The sequence below is a fragment of the Peromyscus leucopus genome, chromosome 8a (assembly GCF_004664715.2).
Source record: "Peromyscus leucopus breed LL Stock chromosome 8a, UCI_PerLeu_2.1, whole genome shotgun sequence".
Classification (NCBI taxonomy): domain Eukaryota; kingdom Metazoa; phylum Chordata; class Mammalia; order Rodentia; family Cricetidae; genus Peromyscus; species Peromyscus leucopus.
The window spans coordinates 33,227,196-33,252,948 of record NC_051085.1 but is presented as its reverse complement, the minus strand read 5'-3'; the positions used below and the strand labels follow the sequence as shown (position 1 = coordinate 33,252,948).

General features: G+C 36.8%; 1 protein-coding gene across 3 annotated transcripts in view; it reads right to left on the bottom strand.

The window, feature by feature from the left end:
* Shprh (SNF2 histone linker PHD RING helicase) overlaps positions 1–25,753 on the bottom strand; it is a 71,132-nt gene that overhangs the window by 22,991 nt on the left and 22,388 nt on the right. For all 3 annotated transcript variants that reach the window (XR_005090238.1, XM_028861153.2, XM_028861152.2), the window contains exons 12-24: positions 23,683–23,846; positions 23,318–23,574; positions 21,663–21,784; positions 14,532–14,620; positions 12,440–12,532; positions 9,899–10,006; positions 8,505–8,647; positions 7,384–7,557; positions 7,021–7,083; positions 5,772–5,997; positions 3,928–4,071; positions 2,599–2,700; positions 817–888 (exon numbers count right to left, since the gene is read on the bottom strand). Coding sequence is in view for 2 of the 3 variants with exons in the window: in XM_028861153.2 (XP_028716986.1) it covers positions 817–888; positions 2,599–2,700; positions 3,928–4,071; positions 5,772–5,997; positions 7,021–7,083; positions 7,384–7,557; positions 8,505–8,647; positions 9,899–10,006; positions 12,440–12,532; positions 14,532–14,620; positions 21,663–21,784; positions 23,318–23,574; positions 23,683–23,846 (1,757 nt within the window). In the remaining variant the exon portion in view is untranslated. The remainder of the gene's footprint in view (positions 1–816; positions 889–2,598; positions 2,701–3,927; positions 4,072–5,771; positions 5,998–7,020; positions 7,084–7,383; positions 7,558–8,504; positions 8,648–9,898; positions 10,007–12,439; positions 12,533–14,531; positions 14,621–21,662; positions 21,785–23,317; positions 23,575–23,682; positions 23,847–25,753) is intronic.

Here is a 25,753-nt window from a genome sequence, read left to right as displayed (position 1 = left end):
TGTAAATGTTGGATTAAAAGGTTCTTTATTCTCAATTTATTGGTGATCAGAACATAGAAATGATACATTTAACAACACTTATTTCCACAGAGAAAAATCTATTGTTTAAGAGTAGGCTTATCTTTCAAATGTTCCAAAGTAACTCAAATTCTGATACTGTTTATGCTGATTTACAAAGCAGGAATAAGTCAGTAGTAGGACAGAAATATGAATTCTTGGAGAACTAAAATGGTGCTGTCATGTCTGCAGGCATTTTTACATGAACATGCACAAGTGACTGTGCTTAATTCCTCCAAAGCATCTCAAAAGACCCAAACAAATAAACAAAAAAACCAAAACAAGAACAACAACAACAAAAACACATGTAAATTCTGCTAGGAGAAGCTATCCATCCTTTAAAGCTGGGATCAACCTGAGACTTTACTACTGTTGAAAGCTATACCACTATGCCTCTGGACTACCTTTCCCACTAAACTTGTGTTATATTATTTATACTTTGTTCAATTACCAAATACGTGAATGTGGCAAAATTAAGTTACTTAGAAACAATGTCTTATCTGGAAATACATTCCCAACTATGAATCTTTAATGGAAAAGACAGGAAAAAGATGGTTTAAGCATTTGTAGCCTTAAGCTTGTCAACTGAGCCCTGGCCCTATCTCTGAGATGAGAACTCAATACTCCTCTTTCAGTTATGAGAAAGCGTGTGTGCGGGCATGCGCACATGCATGAGGAAACAGAGAACGGCCGACTAGTGTAGAAGCCTTATAACCTGTGAGGTGCTTTATGACCACGTGACACTTGACATAATTTTACCTGTTTTCCCAGCTGTCGAGCACAGATTGGACAAGGCTCTGGGTTAATACCGCCTGATGTTTTGTCTTGAGACTAGGGGAAAAAGGAAGAACCCCAAAACATGTTAGCCATGTCATTATATTTAGAACTTGATGCATGCTTTGAAATTCATTTGTACAAGTATGTGTTGGTAATTTCAATCTGAATTATCTAATTAGTGAGAGGAGCTAATATTTTATGTATTGCTTAATGCTATTATTTCTATAATTCATTCAGGACACAATTAAAGAAAGGAAACCATTTTATTTTACCATACCTTAAAGTATTATAGTACTATATTTGTGATTACAATTGAAAGCAAAATTAAAATCAAAATACAAATAGCTAAATCTTTGTAATTTTATCCTCAGACTACATTTTATCATAAAGAAATATGAATTATTAACTGCTATGGTGACACACAACTTTAATCCTAGCACTTGGGAAACAGAATTAGGTATTCAAGGTATCATGATGAAGCTCTGGTTACATAAGACCATCTATTTCTCATCTTAAATAAAAGGCTCCTTAAATGTCACAGAAGTGTGCACTCATAATGCACATGTAGAAGTGTGCACTATAATGCACATGTAGAAGTGTGCGTGCTATAATGCACATGTAGAAGTGTGCGTGCTATAATGCATATGTAGAAGTGTGTGTGCTATAATGCATATGTAGAAGTGTGTGTGCTATAATGCATATGTAGAAGTGTGTACTATAATGTATATATAATACAAAGCAGGTGTGAGAAGAGGCTGTGATTTAGCACAGCTCTGTATTAATATTGTTGCTTCTAAGCATCTCTGTTTGAATCTCACTAAGCAAATAACTGGAGAGCAGTAAATACTTGACTTGAGACCTCTGTGCCTAAAAATCCTATCAAACTGTAAAAGATTTTAAACACCTCCTTAAAATTCTTATAAAATATTCAAGTTTCAGAAAGTCAGCCAGGTGGACAAGCTTTAAAGCTAAGACAATATAATGGTAAATTGAATAAAAGATCACTAAAAATTTTCTTTCTGGTTTCACTAACCAAATATTCAAACATTAAAAGCAAAACAAAACAAAAACCTTTAACAGCTAAGTGGTAATAGAAAAATAAAATAAAACTCTGAAATGTATTTAAGCTCAGTAACTATAAAGACCCAAAAATTAGTTTATACAGGCATTTAAAAGAGTTGAGTAAATTATTTAATCTTAATATTGATCTGTTTTAGATCACATAAAACAGATCACCTACAACATGGTGGCTTAAAGTAATTCACCATATATTTCTCACAATTCTACAGGTCACCTGGGTACTTTCTGGGATGGGTTGGATTGATAGGGACAGGATGCTCCTGGAGACACAACAGTTCATGACTAGCTAGGCAGAAGATGGGGCAGAGGGTCTGTAGAGTCATTGTAGACAGAATTACTTTTGACTCCGAATAACACAAGTAAAATGTCTGTACTATTAATAACAGGACTGATAAATTTTTTTTAAATTTTTTCATTTTTTAAAAAATAATTATTTATTCATTATGTATACAGTGATCTGCCTGCATGTATGTCTGCAAGCCAGAAGAAGGCATCAGATCTCATTATAGATGGTTGTGAGCCACCATGTGGGTGCTGGGAATTGAACTCAGGACCTCTGGAAGAAGAGCCAGTGCTCTTAACCTCTGAGCCATCTCTCCAGCCCCACAGGACTTTAAGTGGAAACTATCACTAAAGTGGTTCTTGAAATATAATATGGGGAAGGGGCACTAAGAAAAGCAATACCTTCTCCAAATTTGTCAAGTAAAGAAGCTGTCCAAGTTTTTTCTGAAGTTGTGATGTAGCAACAGCTTTATCATTGACCAGTTTTATACGGTTCTGTTCAACCTAGAAGCAAACAAACAAAAAGCTTATTCTCTCTCTCAACTATGTTAAACATGTATAATTCTGAATGCAAAGTCACGTCTTCTCTTATAAAAATCCATTTATACATTAAAATTCAATTTTACAAAATTACTACTGAAAACACTTTGAAAGGACTTCGTTTTACAGATGAAATAATTCCATCAAGTTCTTTTAAATGGAAGCATCATGATGTAAAGGAAAATTGGATAAAAATCAATCTGAATTCTATTTCTGTGCCACTTCTCAATAATTCATATATGGAATGACAATAATGACATGATACACTGTTTGTTGAAAGTGGTTTATGACATCCAGGAAGACTATCCCTGACTTTTCTTCTTCCCCTTCTGGAGTACACCAGAAAGAAAAGAGAATTAAATGAGAGGGATTTTCCTTATTGTTTATTTCATTTGTAGTGCTGTAAATTTAGCCTGAAACACACATTAGAAGAAAAACATCACTGAGAATTCATACTTAACAGCATAAAACATAATAAATTATCTTAAACTTTTTCAAAATTACAGTCTAAATGCTTTACAAAAAGAGATCCATGTAAAGTATTAAACTCTCCTAGAGGATAAAAATACAATTTTTGTTACGGAACAGGAAAGTGGTAGAGTTCTGACTGAATCCTGATACAAATGGGGATTATCAGAGTTCACATTGTAAACACCTTCTATTAGAAAGAGGAAGAACCTACAGAATAAAAACTTCTGGTGTCTTTTGAAAAACATGTTTTCCAATTCTGGTAAAACTGAGGCTGTATAAAATACTTCTCTCCATCTCTAAGCCAGGCAGTGGTGTTGTACACCTTTAATCCCAGCACTTGGGAGGCAGAGGCTGGAGAATCTCTGCGTTTAAGGCCAGCCTGGTCTCAGAGTGAGTTCCAGGACAGCCAGGGCTACACAAATCAAAAATCAAAAGAAAAAAAAAAAAAACTTTTAAAAGTGGCCAAGAATATATTAGATTTGAGGCATAGAAAGTGTTAAAAAACAGATGAATGTGCAAACAAAACATACCCCAACAGTGGACACACTAAACATGTATCACATATGAACGAAACTGCTCATTTCTGACCTATAAAAACTGTTTCATATGGCTCATACTTATAGCAGTAACTATTTCTAGAAGACATCACTGCTTTGACTTTATGTCTCCTGTGCATCTTTGATTTTGCTGTGGCCTTTTTTGTGATCTACTCTCAACTACCTCATGTGGTTCAATGATGTGATGGACAGGTGGGTTTGGCTTTGGTTCCTTGGGATGGCGCACTCTTAGTCGCTCTGTAGCCATTGCAAGTTCGTCAACAGCTGACACACGATTTCTCAGCGTCATCCAGTATTCATGAAGTAACTGAAGGGAAAGATAAAGACAGTGGCAGGACACAGAATTCAAATTGTTCAAAATCATCGAGATGTACCTTGAGCAAAAGGCTTCGATGAGGCCTACATTTTTGTATTAAATGTTCAAGGAAATTTAATTCCTTAGGCTAATTCAGGATGAGGACATAGGAGAAAATAACCCTGTAGGATGCTGCTGCTTCAGTTTTTCAGGAACAGAATACCTAAAGATTTTGTGGTGAGATAAAGCTCTACATAAACTGATACTAGATTTATGTGATCACCACTGTTTTTGTCTTAAAATATTTTTATATTATATTCACATATTCAAAATAATTTGTACATGTGGTAATGAGATTACTGAAGTAAATGATTGAGCACACACCATTACACCATTGAACTCAAGAGTTAATCAGACAAATTCCTTAGAAAGTCTTAATAGTATCATTATCTCCTTATATTTCCTCTTTCAAAGCCAAAGAGGCAATTTCTATTAACTACTATTATTTATCACTGTTCATTATTATTTATTAATTACTAGCAATTAGCATTAATCCCACCTTTCATTAGAAAAATACTGTACTTATACAACCTCTCCAAAATTTATAAAAATGTTATCAATCACTATAAATACTTTGATAAGCTTTTTTCACTAACATTTTGAAGTAGATACTAGTTGATGGATCTAGCAGTATCTCATTCGTTTTTCATTTATAAAGGAAAATTGTACAAAGATGGAGAGAGGCGTGCTAAGCACTCATCTAGACACAGCGCACATGGCGACAAGACTATGCTATAGAAAACAATACAAGAACAATGTTTTCCTCCATGGTATATGTAATGGCTTGTGTTCATGTGCTTTACATTTATAATAGCAAATATTATGAGCTAATGATTTCAACTTTATAAAAGTATCATTCCTCAATTTATCAAATGTATGAACTGACATTTTAGACAATATATCTTCTCTTATTTGACACAAAATTTTTTATTTTGCCTTAAAATATTACAAAAGTAGTAACATGGAAACATAACATTATAATTTAAAAATACTTTCTCTCCCCTTACCCATCTCACATCCGAAGATCAAAGATAATTTAATATGAAAAATAATTATCAAAAAATCCCAGAAGCACATCTCATATAGTTATAGAGCAATGGAATTAGTGAAGTAAAAAACTAAAGACTAACTTACGCTGTATCCATTGCAATGGTTTCCATATTTCCATCTTGAAAAGTACTTACTATCTTCCATAATATTCAAAGTTAATACTGATGTTTGGTTGTTATTCCCCATGCAAAAATGAAATAAAGCCATATGTTTACTTCATAATACAGCTGTTAAGGGGGCTGGAGAGATGTCTCAGCGGTTAAGAGCACTAGCTGCTCCTCCAGAAGACCTGAGTTCAATTCCCAGCACCCACATGGCAGCTCACAACTGTCTGTAACTCCAGTTCCATAAGATCTGACACCTTCACATCAATGCGTATAAAATAAAAAGAAAGAAAATGTATATAAACTAAAAAAAAAAAAAAAACAACCAAAAAAACAGCTGTTAAGATCCAGCTAATAATAGAATAAAACACATAATTACACAAAGGTTTATGATTAACTCCAAGTGTCAGTTTAATAATTTTTGTTTTTAATAAAATTTAACTAATTTAATAAAAAGAATTGGCCAAGTATCATTATCCTTTATTATAATAACTGTACCTTATACTCCTTCTTCCATGCCTCGAAGAGATCCATTGAAACACTCCCTTCATCTACATATTCAACATCGAACCTATGTGATCTTGCAAATGACAATATTGCTTTCATAGACCGCTCTGTCTCACTTATTGCCCACAGGCCCCGGGTAGTAGTAGGTACTCGATCATCCACAAGTCCTTCTTCATCTTCTATCATTTCTTCAAAGATTGCAGTCTGGCCTTTGACTCTGAAAAGATACCAGAACCAAACAATTCGAACTGCTGCCAGTAACTAGCAGAGGGATGCCATCAGGACAAAAGAGAAGCAAGTTCAGTAGCTCTGTGGCAATTTTCACATCAATAAGGTAATACTTGTAGGTCTCTGAAAAAACAACAGCAATTCTGAAAATTGTCTTGTGCTTTTTTGTTTTGTTTTATATTTTCGAGACAGGGTCTCTTGTAGTTCAGACGAGGCTCACATTCACTACATAGCAGAAGCTGACCCTGAACTCCTGAATGCCCTTCCTTTAACTTTCAAAGGTTAAGATTACAGGTGTATGTGTTTTGCCTAGTGTTTCATGAGCACAATTCAGGATAACAACAACAAAAACAAAACAAACACACACACAAAAACACCCAACAAAAATAAATAAATCTCTTAGCTCATTCTAAATCACATTCTGAGAATGCTGAGCCACAACCATTACCAGTCATTAAAAAACAGAAGAAAAGACAAAGTGGCACAGAGCACAGGCCACAATCCGAACACAGCCATGTCTACACGCCCTAAGTACAGCAATCTCAACACATGGATAAGGTCTCTGATGAAGACAATAACAAGTGCTGCTGTTTTCTTACTGGTTACTTACTATGCACTAAGCACTTTGCTAAATAGTTTATACGTATTTTCTTATTTAGTACTTAAGAAAATGTAGGGTAATGTCACCTTCACTTCAAGGGGTCAGAGAGGCGATTTGCCCTTGTCAGTGGACAGGGATTTGAGTTCAAATCCATCAAACTATTGAGCCTGGGATCTTACAACTAATCTCAACTGCTCTTCATTACCATAATTACAGACTGTCCCTCATGAACATTTAGGGGTAACTTCTAATGAAAAAATGGGGCATGTTAGACGCCAAACAGTCATTAAATTGATTTAATACAGGAAAAAATATAACCGAGGTCATAACAGAAAATAGAGTCACATAATCATTCAATCCTTTGAAATGCTTTTTTTTTTTTTCCTCATGGGTAATAATCAGTGAACTTACGTGTTAGAAAATAGCTTTGATTCATACTCTGTGAACAATTCATCAGCTTTACAAAAGACGCAGCTGAAACAGAAATATTCACAAATATTAACAGCAATAAGAATAAGATAATTTCTAAAAAAAAAAAGCTTAGCATATTGTCTTTTATTTTTCTAACAAATGAGAACTTAAGAAAAAAAATAAAAATAACATGGTTGTCAAGCATATAATCCTTGATTTGCTTTATTTTAAAAATACATTTCTGCATCTGTCTGAATTAAGAGGAAATGGTTCAACTTATGAACAACTATTTCTTGCCTCAGATCAGATCAAATGTGTCTTCCTAGAAAACACTGTACCCTGCATGACTTCCCTGCCACCCACCAGTTCAGAGGGAGTCTAGCTGGTCGCAGGTGGCAGACTGTTGCAGACTCAATCACATCACGGGATGGAGGTCTCTCCAGCTTCTTCACAGCCTCTCTCACTAACTTCTGGACCTTAGTGAGCTCTTCCATTTGTGTTGTAAGTAAGAACTGAAGACCTCTGCAGTCACGGAACCTTATTCCCATCACCAGCACAACACACCAGACAAAGAAGGTAACAAGAAAATGTTTGTCAATCATACTGTTAAACTGTCAAATTAATACACTCACTGAGACTTCCTTTCCGAGTACCCAATGGTACCTACCAGTACTCAAGGTTTAATACAATGCATTGCCTATTACAAAAAGATGCCAAAGAGTTTAACAATTCTATTCTTGGGAACTAAAAAAGAGCATACAGTATCTTTCAAGGATCAGGACTAACACATTCAAACTTTTAAAGGCTGAATCACTATAGACTTTATCTTCTGATAGTCTTTCCCTATTAGGAGAACGTAGACTACAGATTAAAACAAAACTGAGAAGAAAACAAAATTGAGAAGAAAAATGATGCATATTTATAAAAATGTAATTAAGCCAGGTGTAGTGGTATAAGCTTTTAATCCCAGCACAGGCAGGCAGAGGCAGGTGGGTCTTCAAGTTGGAGAGAATAATATAATGAGTTCGGGCAGGGCTACTTTGAGAGGCTCTGTCTCAAACCATCAAAAAGAATAAGTATGAAACAACAACAGCAACCAAGAACAGACCCTAAAGGCTCTAACAGAAGAATACTTCAAATGGTTACTCTAAGGAAAAAAAGTCTCTGTTTAGATTTTTTTGTTTGAAATACTCAACAAAGCCGGGTGGTGGTGGCTCACACCTTTAATCCCAGCACTCGGGAGGCAGAAGCAGGCGGATCTCTGTGAGTTCGAGGCCAGCCTGGTCTAGAGAGTGAGCTATAGGACAGGCTCCAAAGCTACATAGAGAAACCCTGTCTCAAAAAACCAAAAAGAAATACTCAACAAAATTTGAAAACCTACACATTCCTAAGTATATGTTGGGACAATGACCTGCACCTCCTGATACCAAATGATCTAGACACTGGTAATTACACAGTGATTCTGTGTTGTGCTATTTTCTTACTTCTCTGACATAGAAAGCTTGTCAGTTTGTTGCTTGTAGTTACTGCTTATTTCATTTCGCACCCGCTGAACAAGTTCCTCATCAACAGAAAACTCCATTGCTCTGTGGATTACATTCAGCCACCAAGGAGAATTAGAATGAATCTGGGAAAAAGGCCAAAATTAATCAATTAGTAAATATATTTAGCATTCACCAAGAAAGGTGATGTGAAAAATTGAAAAATATTGATAAGTTCTGTTCTCAAAGGATAACATATAAATGTGTGTATACTGTATTTACATTATCTACATCACACAGAAAGACACACAACCTCTGTATATATTGGGCAAATATCTCTTTTGTATTCATAACAGGAGAGTTGCTCTTTGGAATACTCTGGATGAATGAGACTTTATATAAAACTTGTGTATGAAAGCTGCATTAAAATGTATTTTAGCAAAAAGAAAACTCAGTTCTGTCTAAGTGTAAAGGCCAACACTCAAGAAAGTAGATCTAATCAATGAATATCGAACTGGATTCCACTGAATAAAAACAAAATTATGACTAGATACTAAACAATTAATGAATTAGGAAGTGTAACACATGGAACAACTAATAAAAATTCTAAGTAAAAGACAATGTATTGTGTTGCCTCATCTTAGATTTTGCTCTGGTGTCATAAAAAAGAAATTTAGAAAGGACAAATGGCATCTAGTCTTTAAGGATAAAACCTGTGCTTCTAAATGTGGGGAGGGACATAGCGAATATCAAAAGTGGATTATAGACTTTCTCCAAAGGACAAACTATTATTTACCCAACATCAAAAGGAATCTACTACAGTTTAAAAGGAATAAAACTGAACTTCAACATAGTTGACTCAACTACCTACCTGCCCACTCCAGAACAGACACTACTAATTGTAAATAAACTTATTGTAGTGGTTTTTAATGAGAATGCCCCCACAGGCTATTATGTTTGAATTCTTGTTCCCAGTTGGTAGAAGTGTTTGTTAAGGACTAGGAGGTATGGCTTTGTTTGGAGGAGGTACGTCACAAGGGGAAGACTCTGAGTTTCAAAGGACTTACTCCATTTCCAGTATACTCTCTCTCTCTCTACCTTACGCTTGTGGATCAAGACATGAGCTCTCAGCTGTTTGGCCTTTGCTCTGCCATCATGGACTCCTTAACCTCTGAAACCATAAGCCCAATTAAACAGTTTTTTTCCCCCCATAAGTTGCCTTGGTCATGGTGTTTTGATAAACTGTAGAAAAGTAACGAAGACATCTGTGTTATGATAGAAGCACTCAACAGGTGCTAAGATTTCAAAAGGGAAAAAAAAGTTCAAGATTTCCCGCAAGCAGAATCAATCCCGACTGTTACCTGGGGACAAGCACAAGAAAGCCCACACATCAGTACCTTCCTTTGGAGCTCCCGTATGGACTGCTGCACAGGCTGCAAGGCTTGCTGGGCTTCAGCCACTTCTGTGTTACACTTGCTCATATAGTGCTCTCGAAGCTGCTTGGCCTGTGTTGAAACAGAAAGTCAATATAAACTTTTACTTGAGGGTTGGAACACAATTTAGTATCATGTTTTAGTACCAATGTGGTCACTCCATACATATAAAGTTCCTTGACTTAAACATAAAATTCCATAGTGTAAAATATATAGTCGTTCTAGAAACTTCTAAGATACACAATGAAAAGAACAAAATTGGTATGTCCAAGCCATAAACATTTTAAAATCCTAAAGATTTGTCCCTTATAGGATCAAAAAAGACATTAATATTTCACCAGTGAGGCAAAAGATACCTTACAGAATTACTTCTCTGATTAGTTGTTGCCTTTAAGAACTGCTGTAGTTTAAAAATAACTCTTGAGATACACAGTAACAAAGGTGTTAGAAACTGAACCTGTTCCTGTACAATTTGTATGTAGAAGTCCTGACCCTTAGTGTGACTGCACTTGGAGATGGGGCCTGTCAGAAGGTAACTAAGGTTAAAGGGCATATGGGTAATGCCTTAGTAGAGTCCTTATGAGAACAGAAACACCAGGGATGTACAAGCATGAAACGAAGGCCACATAAGAAGACAGCAGTACCTAAATCAAAGAGAGGAGCTGAAGGAGAAATTAAACCCATAGCTTTGAGGACATACACCTTGATTCTGGACTTCAATCTCTAGAACTGTAAGAAATATTTATTCTTTAAGCCTCCAGTGTGTAGTATTCTGTTATGAAAGTCCTAGTGGACTAATAATACTACCAGGAATAAAATTACTCTTACTACTTTTCCACCTTTTTAAAGAATAGTGTTCCAAGAATTCATAAACAAATATGATATATGAAGCCAGAGAGATGGCTCAGTGGTTACAGTGCATGCCTCACAAGCAGTAAGACCAGAGCTCAGATCCCCAGAACCCACACACATGCCAGGTGGGCATGGCAGCTTGCCTTTATTTCCAGTCTTGGAAGGGGGACAGGAGGGATCTCCTGGGCAAGATGGCTGGCACTACTTGTTCTACTAGTGATCTCTGTGTTTGACTGACTGTGCCTCAAAGAACCAGACAGAAGAGCAGTCAAGAATGACTCCTGATTTCAATCTTAGGTCTTCATGCACACACATGTACCCACAAATGAGAGCATGCACACATACATGCACACCACACACATATACAGATGAAAAGAAAAGTAATAAACACACAGACACACACAATGCTACATTCTTTAGAAAATTTCCTTGATTTGTAACAACAAAGATAAACACAGACATTACACTAAATAAAACAACCAATGCACTGAAAGATAAATGCTGCATGACTTCACTTTGATGTGGGATTTAAAAAGCAAAACTTACAAATGGAGAGAAGGGTGGTTGCTAGTGGCTGAAGATTGAAGGGAATACTGGTCAAAGGACTATACAGCAATGACTATAACCACACTATACTATTGAGAGATTTTAAATATTTTCACTATAAAAGTTAAGTATATGAAGTAATGGTGATAGATTATTTATGTTGAATGAGACACTCCACAATATCTGCATATATCAAAACACCATTTTTGTATTCTATAAATTTATGCAATTCTGTCAATATAAAAACTCTTTTTTAACAAATATAAAAGGGATAAATGTACTTATAAAATTCCAATTTTCTATCTTGCTAATACCTATAAAAACTCTACTTTGAAGTTCAATATATTTCAACTATCTCTACTCTTTTGATTTTAGTCATGTTCTTCCTCTTCGATCTTAAAAAAGGCAAAAGTCCTTGGGAGAATTAGTATAGCAAATTATTCGGAATTTCTAGTAAAATAACAGTATCATTCCTTTCAATAAAAGGAACCTTTTAGAGCTGTGGTTCTCAACCTGTGGGTCATGACCCATGGAGGGGAGCCAAAGGACACTTTCATAGGTGTTGCCTAAGTCCATCAGAAAACAAATGTTTACATTATAATTCATAACAGTTACAAATTTAGTTATGAGGTATCAATGAAAATAATTTTATGGTGGGAGTCACAACATGAGGAACTGTATTAAAAGGTCACAGTACTGGGAAACTTGAGAACCACTGCTCTAGAGAGAAATGCTGCCGAAATTTTGAGTTCCTGTGCTCTCTTAAAATATAGAAAGAGAATGTCTGTAACTTTTCTGTTGACTGAACTACACTCTTTATAGTCCTATCATGAAATCAGAATCTTCTTTTCATTTGTTAATCATTAACACAGTATATATAGTCTTGTAACATATTGGTAAATAGATCACCAGACAATCAAAATAATATGGAGTCCAATATTCTCTGCCACTCCACGTCACCAGTGCAAAGTTTAGAACATCAAAATAACAGGAAAACATGACTGGCTACATTTACTTAGATGTTATACACCAGAAATAACAACTAAATGAACTATAAAGTTTGAAAATGTAAACTTTTATAAATAGAATGAAAAGAATAACAATTACCTCTTCTTCAAGTCTGCCATCTCTTAAGGTGGGAGGGATCCCTGGGTGTTTGGCTGCCAACAGCTCCATTAAGTTATGTGTGGCATGAAGTCTCTATAAACACACAAAAGGTGAAGCGATGATGCAATGCAGTGGACACTATATCATCTACTGTGTGGCACATGGAGCATGAATTCTGAGTTTCTATTGCTGAACACTTTTCCTCTGAAAATGAGTAACTTTCCCCCCCCCAAGAGGAAAATGAATGGCAAAGGTCTTAAATCATAATGAATCTTCTTCAATTAACAATATACATTTTCCTGCAGCATGGCTATGTACTCAGTAGAGTACAGAGTATATGGTATACTATTTCTTTTTGTTTTTGTTTTTTTGAGACAGAGTTTCTCTGTGTAGTTTTGGTGCCTGTCATGGATCTTGCTCTGTAGACCAGGCTGGCCTTGAACTCAGAGATTCGCCCGGCTCTGCCTCCTAAGTGCTGGGATCAAAGGTGTGCGCTACTGCTGCCCGGCCATACTATTTCTATTGTACATGCAATAGTATACTCAGGGAATTAAAGGAAATTCAAAGCCACACAGTAATGCAAAAAGGTTGACTGTATTGATTATTTTTCTAGAAAATCAGTCTGAATGAGTCACACAGTATTATGACAAAAACAAAGATAATGAAAACAGTTGGTATCTGAACACACTGAGCTTAAAGAATGAAAAGGGGAAAACATTGGGGTTGAAGAAATTAGAGAAAGGATTTCGGTATTATGTATAATTTACTTCCCACCTTGATACTGAGTCAGCAACTGGCTAGAGGTTAGAGGTAATGAGCAGAACTAAAGTAAGACCACAGTGGTTTAACTGCTAATTTACCACTTTACCTGGGAAGATGCTAGGCTAAAAGATGATTAGGATAGAGTTCTGGTAATACGATTCGGTGCCAGTGAAATGAGACTTTCAGGTCTCATTTTATCTGGGCATAGGTTACCAGCTGTAGCATAAGTCTCTGTGGAGTCTACGTTACCTCAAATATCTTAGGTCTTTTCAACATGGCTCCTTAAGCCACACAGTGAGTAGTACTAGCAGATTTCATAGCAAACAGGTGCAAATGATACTAGAGATCCGTGTTTGATCTTCTCTGTGTGGGCTGTGGAAAATGACCTATTAGTTTTTGTGCAAGAGTCAGAAGGGAAGACAGGTGTAGCATTTGTCCAAGCACAACAGCATTGGTGCCCTGACTGGTCAGAGTAAGGATTCAGGGAGCAGACATAAACTAAGGAAAAACAAGAACCAAGCTGATCGCTTATCTTTTAATTTTGAATTCATAAATTCGGAACTCAAACTGTCTTCTTCCACCTCTTCTATTTTTATTTCCTTTCTTGAAGAAAAAGACATCTTTCCCCATGAGGTACACACGTGTTTATGGTCCACGTCCTCCCTTGTTATTCTTTGTAGAATATAAGTACATCTTTGGTTGACCTTTGCCTCATCCCTGCCCCCTCTTATACACTTTTCCAAATGTCCACTGTATCACATGAATACCTAAGTCCTAAAGTCTTTATTGTGAATGACAAAGTCAACTTACCTAGGTATCAAACCCAAGCTTGCTAAGATTAATAAATGCGTCTTTACTTCTCAATTAGCTAGAATTTTATCTATGATTGGCTGGGAAAGAGCAGTTAGTGTTATAATTCAAATATGCAAATCCTCCTAAAAGACCTCTAAAAGTCGAAAGTATAAGACACGGGTCACGTTTATTTTACTCAGCTTCACTCTCTTAGTTTAGCTCATTTTCTTTTTGATGAAAACTATTTGAATGAACATGTTGATGTGCAAGGGGAAAATTATAAAATTAGCCTACTCTCTGAATTACAAATAATTAAAACTATCTTCCAGTGTAGGTAGGCCTGCATAGAGAACAATGGTGATTCTCAAACTTTATCATATACACAAATCAATCCAGGGGCATATTAAAAAGAAGGAATCTCGATTTTATCTCTAGTTATTATGACTTAGTTCACTGATACCCTTTATTTCAACATTTTAAAAAGTCATTATTTGAAATAATTTGAATGCATACTTGACACTTTTCAGGCTGCACTTACTTGAAGTGAATCCGTTTTGAGTTTTCCTTTGTGCTCCTCAGAGGAGCGTAGTACTTCTCTATATAGCTCTGCTGCCAAGGCATACTCACCTGAGGAATTAAAATGCAGTGAAAGGACAAAAGTCACATCACTCTCAAGTGTTATCCAGTTATCTTTAATCTAAAAAGCTGTACCAGAAAAAGAACAATTCTAACTCTTGTTATGGCTATTATTATTGATTTTCCAGTGTTGTAGATAAACTCGGGGTTTTGTACATGCTGACAACTGCCCTACTACCAAGCTAGCATCCCAAGCCTGTAACTCATCTTTTTGTAGGTTAAAGAATCTGACAGTGAATTAGGATTATTCCAGCTTTTTTTCTTTAAAGGTGATTATCATTCTTTTACTCCACAGGGTATTTTATTGTTTCAAATTGTATTGAGATATATTTAAAGTAAAATATATTTACAATGCCTTAAAATTAAAGAGCAAAATGATTAAGTATAAAAAATAATAATTCCTCTTATTAGGGGTAAAGGTTGCCAATTAGCATTCATTATTGTTTAAAATTAAAGACAAACTTGGGACATCAGTAGTGATAAACAAGTATTCATAACATTCTGACCAATCCACCTAATTCTCAGAAAAAAACCAAACTTTTCTTGATATATATTACTCATTCCTAGTATAATGCACACATAATTTTCAATTAAAACCATGAGCTGAACAGAACAATAACAACACACACACCAAATTAGACTGGGGGAGGAAAGACTAGGAGGCTTCATCCCTACACAAAGAACTACAGGCAACTAAGTATAATGTTGAGAGTGGGAGAAAGTCCTCCCCAGGGAAGAACACACCAATTGGTTACCCAGTACCAGATGGTCAGCCCTGAAAACATATATTACATACAAGTAACATTATACACAGACTATGTTATATTTAAGAATATATTTGTATATAAACATATATGCATGTAACAACAATGAGGCCATGATTTTGAAAGTAAGCTAGAAGGAATATACAAGGGTGGGTTTAAAGGGAGGGGGAAATGGTGTAACTATGTAATAATCTCAAAAATGAGAAAAACAATTAAAACAACACTTCAAAAATCAAGAGCTGTCTGTAATGTTAGCACTAGGAGGGAAGAGAATGGGGCCTCTGAGGTCAGTCTGCACCTCACAGCAAACTCTACTACACTTCACAGCAAGCCCAAGGCCACCTGGACTAGAACAAAACGAGAAAATGTGCAGAAGTCAGAGACAATCTCAGCAATCCTTCCACTTCTAGTTACACCCATCATCACCAGTTTGTGCTTATGCTGTTTTCTGTTTATAATTAGCAGCTTCTTCACAGCAAACACTTCAGAAAGCATCTACTGAAGCACAGCCTGACAAACAATGGACTGGGTTAAGTCTGACCTGCATTTTTTCATAATTTCTCAGTGAAGAATGGCTTTATATTTTTATTTTCTGTGGTGCTGGGATCAAAGTCAGGCTCTGTGTATGTCAAGCAAGTGAACAAAGTGCCACTGAGTTCCATGCCGAGCCCAATTCTACATTTGAACAGTGGAAAGAATGTCAAGACAGCATTTCATGACATGAAAGCTACCATGACCACAGTTGTAGTAGGAATCTTAAAAGTTCTTATTAATAAAATCAAACCTGGAGCCAGGTATTGGGGTGAACACTGGAGAGACAGAACAAGCCACAGCTAATCTCACCTGGCCAACTTCTCAGCTGATCTTGTTTCCTCAGACTGGAAGCCTCTGTGTCCTCATATCCGAATGGTTCTCAACTGAACTGTGCTGCTAGAAGCCTGAAAGTTTAACCAGCCAAATGCTGCTAGTTTCTGGTCCTCACGCCTTATATATCTTTCTGCCTTCTGCCATCACTCCCTGGGATTAACTCCCTTTCTGGGATTAAAGGCGAGAGTCACCATACTTGGCTGTATCCTTGAACAGATGGATTTCTGCCTCTGGAATGCTAGGATTAAAGGCGTGTGCTACCACTGCCTATCCTCTGTGTTTAATATTGTGGCTGTTCTGTCTCTGACCCCAGATAAGTTTATTAGGGTGCACAGTATTTCGGGAAACACAATACCACTCACACAGTCTCATTGGAGCCCAGCTCTGCTCACTCCTGTGCTGTCCACAGCTGCCTGTGTGCTACAGAAACAGGGCTGAGTGGATGTCTCACACAGCCTACATGGTCCTCTCTGGCTTATTACAACAGGGTGAAGATGCCGAAGCAAAGGCGAGAAGAGTCAAGTTTAGTGGCTTAAATAATAGCATCTACTTTTATTTGTTGCCTGAGGAAAATCTCAAAACCAGTAAATTACAAATTAAATTTAAATTGAATGCCAGAAAAAAATACAAAAGCATTGTAAAGATGCTGCTGTTTCTTTGCCAAGAAAGTATGTTACTCTTTCCCGAAAATAAAAACTTTAAAGTAGTTTTATTAATATTTAGGGTTATATTTGTAACCACAATAAATTTTCTATATAGATATGCACACTTCTGTAAATTTGATTTTTTGTTCTCCCTCCTTTCCCCCTTTTTAAACTCATATATATGTCCATGTATATGTATGTATGCATATACACACATGCCCATATACATACACATAATATAAAGCATTCTAAAACACACTTTCATAATACTGAGGACTCAGTTAATTTCTATTCAGTATAAAGGAGATTATTTTCATAAAAACAAGATCACCTGATATAATGAAGAGTAATATTCAATTTTCTTCATGCAGCAAATTCTTTAAGTTTTTTTTCTTTTTGAAGTAGGATCTCCCTATATAGCCTCAATTGACTTTGAACTTCCAATTTTCCTGCTTCAGCCTTCCTAGTGCTGAGATTGAAATGTCACTCAGTTGGTATAGGGACACAATTAGTATTGATACTACCATTTATAAGGGACAATCATCTAGTAAGTTCCCATTTATGGAACTATCATGACTTAGACCATAATCTAAGCAGTTGATTAAATATGATTCATTATAGCACCTGGTTCATGTTTATTAGAAATACATATCTGAGGAAAACACAAAATATGTATATTCAACAAGTTTTACAAATTTAAGACAAAGCCAAACTTGGAAATACACATTCTCAGTCACTTGATGGCAAAAATATTTCCAAGTTACTGTACTGGACTGAATGATTCCAAGTTCATTTTTTCCAAAGAGTATCTATGTGTAGGAAGCATGTTGTTTAAATTCGTAATACTACGTGTTTAATACCATAGTCACTGAGGATCTGAAAGTATTCATTACATATCACACATTTCCATAATACCAACAAGTATTTCTAGAATTTGAAAGTATAGATTTCTTTTAAAATTTCAATCTTTACTGACTGATCTCTATATAATCAGAGTCTAACCAGCTTTAGCTACTGTAATTCTGCCTACAGACAAGAAACTACAGTAGGGATGCAGTGAAAACCACCTGCAAAAAGTAGGTGTGCAGCTTGTCTGGTAGCAGCACTGGACTCTTACATAGGAGCCTATACACATTCACTCTGCCAAAGTAAGGCTGCTTGAGAACGAGCGGATGAGATGTTTTACCCCAATCCTACCATCAGGGCAGGGAAAGGAAACAATCAGAGAGGGACACAGGATAAAAGTTAAAAGAGGGAAATCTACTCATCATCTAATCTTGTTATAACAGCATAAAATGAAGAGAGCCAGGTGGGATGGTACATGTCTGTAACCCAGACCTAGAAAACACCATATAAACTAGGCCGGTCTCAAATTTGTGGCAGATATCTTGCTTTTGACTCCCAAGTGCTAGGTAGGATAACAGGCATGTGCACCATGTCAGGCATTAGCATGATCTTGAGAAAGCAACTAAACCCATATGAATGCGTTTCCTTAAGCAAAATGGGTAATACCCCAACCACCAAGCAATTATGTGAATAAAATAGTATATAGAAAAGAAACTGTTATGTATAATATAAAATGTATTTAGAAAAAGATCATTTTGAACTAGGTGTGATGCTGAATGCTTTTAATCCCAGTACTCGGGAGGCAGAATCTCTCTGAGTTCCAGGCCAGCCTGGTCTACAAAGTGAGTTCTAGGACTGATACAAAGTAGTCAGGGCTGCTACACAGAGAAACTCTGTCTCAAAAAAAAGAAAAGGAAGAGGAAGAGGAGGAGGAAGGAGGAAGAAGGAGAAGGAGGAGGAGGAGAAGAAGAAAAAGGAGAAGAAGAAAAAAAAGATCATTTCTAGCTGTAACCCCAAGTTGCTTCAGGAGACTGAGGAAAGAGGAACACAAAGTTTGAGCTAAGCCAAGGCCACACAGCAACCTGCTTGAATTAATTATACAGCAACCTATTTTACGGGTTGGAGGATGACCATTTCTCAGATAGGATGCTACATTTCAATAAACCCAAAGTATTTTAAATATTACATTCATTATTTGTACATTTTCAAGGTCAAGCATTAATATTTTTCACTTATAATAGTCAAGTAATCTACAAATTCTAATCACAATTACTCTATTCAATTAAGTTGGCACTGTAAAAAGCTATTAGATGATATATATTTTCCCTTTTCTGTCCAAGCTGGTATAAAACTAAGTTCAATATAGTGTTTATCTATTTAGTATTATCTTTATGGGCTGTAAGGCCCAGGTATTTTAGAGTTTAGACTGATTCCTGGACTACTACAGTCAGGACATGCTTAGCAAAATGATGCTATGATGCTTAAAATAGATGAAATATAAATTCATAAATACTATTAGCTAAAAAAGCCTAGCAATGTTCCAAAGTAAGGATTTTTCTCAAAGCTGTAGGTGACATATTTGGAAAATTTATCAGATATAACCTAAAATTTTTGCCCTATTATTAATGATTGTCAATAAAATTTACATTGTAAACAAGGTGAAATTACTAAGAATCTGGTTTAATTTCATACTATACTGTAACACAAGGAAGATCTGGTTCCCAAGTTTTCAGTGTTTCTCTGCCTCCTACAAGAATGATACTTTCTTGGGGAGGCAAGCAAGGGTTACTCTGTACTGTGATCTAATGGACTGTGACACTTATGTTCTGAGTGAACTACTTGTATCCAGCTTGTATGGGAAAGGAAGAGACACTTCCTAGTATGACTCTGCAATGCCAAAGAACAGATAAAGCAACCTAATTCAAGGCTCAGAACACTATTTTGTACTCTCCAGAAAGTACTTATTTCTCTAAATAAATAATTTTCTCTTGGTGTATGTATGTGTGCAGGTAAATGTGCGTGTGGGATGCACATGCGTGTGCAAATGTGTGTGGAGGCCAGAGACAATATGGAGTGGCTGCTCCTGCTCAGGTACTGTCTACTTTGCTTTTGGAGACAAGGTCTCTTCATGGCTAGGCTGGATGGCCTGTCTGTCTCTCCAGTGCTGGATTATAAGAGTGCGCCAGACCGGTTCTTTTGAACACATGTTCTAGAGAATCAAACTCAGATCTTCATGATTGCAAGGCAAGGAGCTTCACCTAGCTACCACTCAAGCCCCCTTTTAAGTGATGTTTTAAGTTGTTACCAGTAAGTGAGAACAGCTGCAAAATCTCCTCATGACCATGCACCAATGTAGAGCATTAGTATACTAGCAACCAACATGGTACTTGATGGTGCACAAGAGGGTTACCGTGGAGGACTGAAGGAAATGCTATTTATCAGATGGTTCCTTATCTACCTCTAACACTATGAAGCAGATCTCCCCTCATCAGCAGGGGCTATATACCAAGACACCCCCAGTGAATGTTTGACAGTGTACAGTTCTGAGCCCTGTGTATACAGTTTTTTCTTAGGCACATATTCTTATGGTAAAGTTTAATGTATAAAAGAGATTAATGTAATAGAACTATAAATACATTTTTGAATATTTTGTGCCTCAAATTTCCCTGTAATTATTGATGTGCTGCATCTCACACATCTTGGTATTTTTTTCTCATAAACACTTCCCAGCTTCTTTTTTGAATTTCCTTTATACTTAGTGTTACTTCCCCCCTAAAGTATCTTAATTATTTCTAGTTATTTTTTATTGATATCTATTTTTTAATTAAGTATTTATGAGTCAGGAGGGGATGCACGCCACAGTGCACACTTGGAGGTAGAGAACAACTTATGGGTTCTTTTCTTTCAAAATGTGGGTCCCAGGAATTGAACTCAGGTCATCAAACTTAGCAGCAGGTACCTTTACCCACTGAGGCCCCTCACCAGCCCTTGATAGCAAATTCAATTCCACTGTGGAAGACTTGAATTTTTATGTTATTGACTTGCTTTATACCCTAGATGTGTACCTGAACAGAGTCTATATTCTTCTGTGGCTGGCTACAGTGTTCAGTAAATGCCTACCAGGCCGCTTCAGTCAAGTCTGTTCTAGTGGCTAAATGCTGACACAGTGTTATCTGCTTGTTCTATAACTGAGGGGGTACTGACACTTCCTACTACAATTAAGATCTGTCTACTCTCATAACAGGTCTATCAATTTTTGTTGTATTTATTTGGAAACAGTGGTTTTAGTTGTATATGCAAGATCCGAGATTTTATTTTGCATCTTCCTTTCTACATCACCCTGGCATATACCATGATATGAAAAAAAAATGAACTTACAGTACCATTATTTTTAAAAAGAATCATTGAAGCCGGGCGGTGGTGGCGCACGCCTTTAATCCCAGCACTCGGGAGGCAGAGACAGGCGGATCTCTGTGAGTTCGAGGCCAGCCTGGGCTACCAAGTGAGTTCCAGGAAAGGCCCAAAGCTACACAGAGAAACCCTGTCTCGAAAAACAAAAAACAAAACAAAAAACAAAAAGAATCATTGAACAATATTTCCAGGAATGTGTTAAAATTTAATCATTTTTCTATTTCTAAATGTTCTGATTTTTCACTATAAGAGATTGAAATAAATATGATAAAATCTTTTTTCATATTGTAATTTCCTAAAATTTTCTAATCTCTAAAGCTTCCTGAAGTGTTTGCTTAAGGTCCATGTACACTGACTGCTCTTGACATGTTCTGTGTAAGGTTCTCTGTGTAATTCAACCTATTTAACTCATATCAATAGTGTGCGAGAACATCACTCTGTAATTAACCTTCCTTAAAAAGAACTGTAAGAATCAGATATAACAAAGTAATCACCTTCTACCTTTAATGATATGGATGCCTGCTAAGCCGTTGAGGGCACAAACTAGTTGCCGATGGGCCTCTTCACATTCAGTTCCACATTTCTTCTGCAAAGACGTGAGCAATTCTTCCATTGTCATGGTGCTAAAAGAAGAGACATCTTTCAAAACCAGAATGAAACCTCCAAGTACTATCACAGCAGGAAAGTCACACTGTGCTTGGTGAAGGGTACAGGACTCTTACAGTGTTTTACAGAAAACTGCACAAATCTACAGCAGTTTTCACCATTTTTTTTTTTTTTTTTTTTTTTTTTACTTCTGAGTATGTGTGTGTGTCTGTCTGGGTATGATGTGTGTGTGTGTGTGTGTGTGTGTGTGTGTGTGTGTGTGTATGCCCGCCCACTGAGGCCAGAAGAGGGCCACCTGAAACTGGAGTTCCAGACTGTTGTGAGCTGCCTGACATGGGTAATGAGAACCACACTCAGTCCTTTGGAGGAGTCGCAAGAACTTTGAACTGCTGAACTATTTCCGGTCCCTTCACCTTCAGTTTTACAGTTTCTCCTTTTACTTGTTACTAATCCAGCAAATATTGTATCTGGTCTGCCTTCTTTTAAGTTTTCACACTTTATTCAAAAGACAAAAGAACTAGAAAAATCTCTCTTAAGTACAAACTACAATACAATCCATTTGAAATAGTACAGGGATCGCAATGTAAGACTGGGTCTGAATCAATCCCATCACTACAAATTAATTAAATTTATGCTTTACTGTAAATTTAATTTTCAGTTTAAAAAATAAAAAGTAAGAGATGCTACAATGGTCAAATGTCATTTCCATTAGAAGGATGTCATAAACCTCTATTTAAATAGAAACTGTTTCCATAGCAATCTGTAATTCTTAAAACTTATCAGTTCAGCTTATATTGTATGAATTTATCATCTTTGCTATTTCTAGCTGCCTATAATCCACTCAAAGGTAAACCCCAAATATAATCCTCTTTATAGCTCTTTGACAGCTAAGAGTTTATTATAATATCAGGTACTAAGAACAGACCAGTTTTTGAGGTGCAGTCCAATCTGCAAAAAGAATTCTGGAACAATAAAACATATCAAAGGACATAACTAGCACAATTATAAAGAAAATACTTAGTGGTAATCTAGCTGTTCCCTCATGTGGGGAACTAGAAGTATATTAAGAACAAAAAATGTAGCCAGGTATGGTGGTGCATGTCTTTAAGTTCTTAGGAGGCAGAGACAGGAAAATCCCTGAGTTCCAGGCCAGCCTGGTCTACAGAACGAGTTCCAGGCCAGCCAGGGCTGCAGAGAGAAACCCTGTCTTGAAAAGCGCACACAGAGTGGGGCAGTGGGACAGACAAAAGTACAGACAAATAAAATCTCTCCAAACCAAAAATGCAACCACAAAAACCTGTTATAATTACTCTTATTTTAAAAGAAATGTTCAGAACCATGAAAAAAACTTTCGTTATCACTCTTTCACAAATGAGGCTCCATACAGAGAAAACCATGAAACCAAAAAAAAAAAAAAAAAAAAAAAAAAAAAAACCACCCCAAAAAATTCCCTGATACCTAGCCAAAGTTCCTGAGTAAAACTGGGAGTCAAAAGTGCTTAAATACTACTGAAATATAAACCCCATAGGGAAGGAAACTGAGGGAAAAACCTCTTCTGGAGTGGCAAGAACTCCCCGCGAACAGCCTGTGGATGGCAGCAGGCCTGTCTGAGCCGCAGCAGAGGATACAGGATGGAGGTGACAGTCCTTCTGTCCAAGCTGCTCAGTCTCAGGGCCCAGTCGGAGATCTTCCTGAGCTTCACCACGGCATCCTGGCAGCACACCTCATGCTGACGGTGATAGAAATGCCTCTCCACAGGGGAAAAGTGGAGCCAGTGCGTTTCCTCAGTCTGAGGTGGAATCTGGATCTGTAACGGGAAGTTGGAAACAGAACAATTTAACCCGAAATTTTAACTTTTCACCCCAGCTTTGTTTCCTTGTAATATCCTTAGTCAGTAAAAGGTTGGCACACTGACTTGGTCAATGACATCTTTCTTTGCAGACCTCCACAGTATCTTGGCAATAAAACTGTAGAGATGCTGAGGATTCTTCTTGCAGTATGGGCGATAGAGAAGTCGAATCCACCAGTGTTTGACACAGTAAGGTTCAATCCCAAGAAAGACCACCAGCCCAAAAAGATCTGCAAAGGGAAAGCACAGGACATCAGGGACAATTGTTTCTGGATTTCTTTATTGCTCTTTTGCATAAGATCACCCACAGACCCACAAAGCACACACAGAACTCGTCAGAAAGTAGAATGCATCTTGTAGTCTCTTGAATCTGGACATTTAATTCCAGATCAATTTACACTTCTAAGAATCTACTGTGCTCCAGGCTCTGCTCTAACTCCTGAGATACTTAAAATGTAACACTACCACACAAAGCTTGCACTTAATCCAAAAGCCTGGCAGTGAAAACTTCTTTAGTAGATTTGCTAAGATGCATGTATCAAAGCAAGACTTTGAGAAAAATATGAAGAAAAAGTATGATGTAATCTCATGCGATACAGAGAATATACTCTGACCTAACATCCCTAATGATCTACTAATTAAATTTCTGGGGAACTAGCCTAAGACAAAAATGAAATTAGACACAAAACTTATTTAGTGAATCACTACTCTTAACTACTGAGCCATTTCTTCAGCTCTGAGTATAATTTTATGATACATAAAAGTATCATTAGTTGAAAAAAAATACAGCATATGGTCTCTTCAAAAGGAGTAAGAATTATTTTTAAAATTCCATAATTCCAAGCCAGATGAAGTTCCCAACATGGAGAGGAAAGTTCCGCCCTAGGCCCTGGAGCTATTGGCAACTGTTAGGTGCTGGGAAAGGGAGAGAGTTTTCTTTAAGAGTACAGCTACTGGTAAATCAGCCACTCTCAGCCGGGCGGTGGTGGCGCACGCCTTTAATCCCAGCACTTGGGAGGCAGAGGCAGGTGGATCTCTGTGAGTTTGAGGCCAGCCTGGGCTACAGAGTGAGTTCCAGGAAAGGCGCAAAGCTACACAGAGAAATCCTATCTCGAAAAACAAAAAAACAAAAACAAAAACAAAAAAAAAATTAGCCACTCTCCCAAAATATTTGGGCAGCACAAACTGGTCTGGTGAGTGAACTGGGGAAGAATTCGGGGAGGCAGTTATTCGAATATGATCAAGACACATGGTTATAAGACTAAAAGGAACTAATAAAAATGTAAAAATCATAACTACCTAGAACATCCTTTGAAGATGACTGACATTTTAGGTTGAAATTACTTATTTTTTAGACAGGGCCTTGTTATGTAGCTGAATTAAGTGACTCTGATAGCACATGGGCATTAGTAACATATGCTTATCTGTAGGAATCACAGATTTATAGTTCAGATCACATCAGTCCAACTGTTTATGTTCTACTTCACTGAGGTTTTAAAAACCTCAAATTTATATCTGCCTATGACAAATTAACAATCTTCTTACCCAAAGATGTTTTTCCTCTAGTATTATTTACAGAGAAATGTATGAGTTAGAAATGTATCAACACAACATATCTTGTTAACTTTCCTCATCTAACTTTTTGCTTTTTCTAAGATAACCCTAGTCCAGATCCATGATGCTCTCATCGCTTGCCTCCGTCAATCCTTGGAGCCAATCAGCTGATATCCTAGTATATACTCTGTTCTCTGATAAATCATTTTCCATGTTACAATGAGTCATCTTTTGAAATATAAATTAATCTACAAGATGAGTATAAATCATTTTGTCTAAATTCTTCTGAGAGCTCCCAATTTTTCCTAAGAGAATAACAAAAACACTGTACTGTGGTTTAAAAGGTCCCTTTTGGCTTTCTCTATACCTGTCTACTCAGTCCTGGCATGCACATGGTTTCTCTGTACTTCTGTCATACTGACACTCTTCTGAGGGCTCTGCCGCCACATCACCTTCAGCTGCCTGGTTCCTCTATCACAGAGACTCCTTTCCTCTCCTAAGTCACTTCACAGCACTGAAAATCTCAACTTGGCCGTCACTCTCTTCAGCCTCCCTTACTAGGAAGTTTGATTTTCTATCTCAT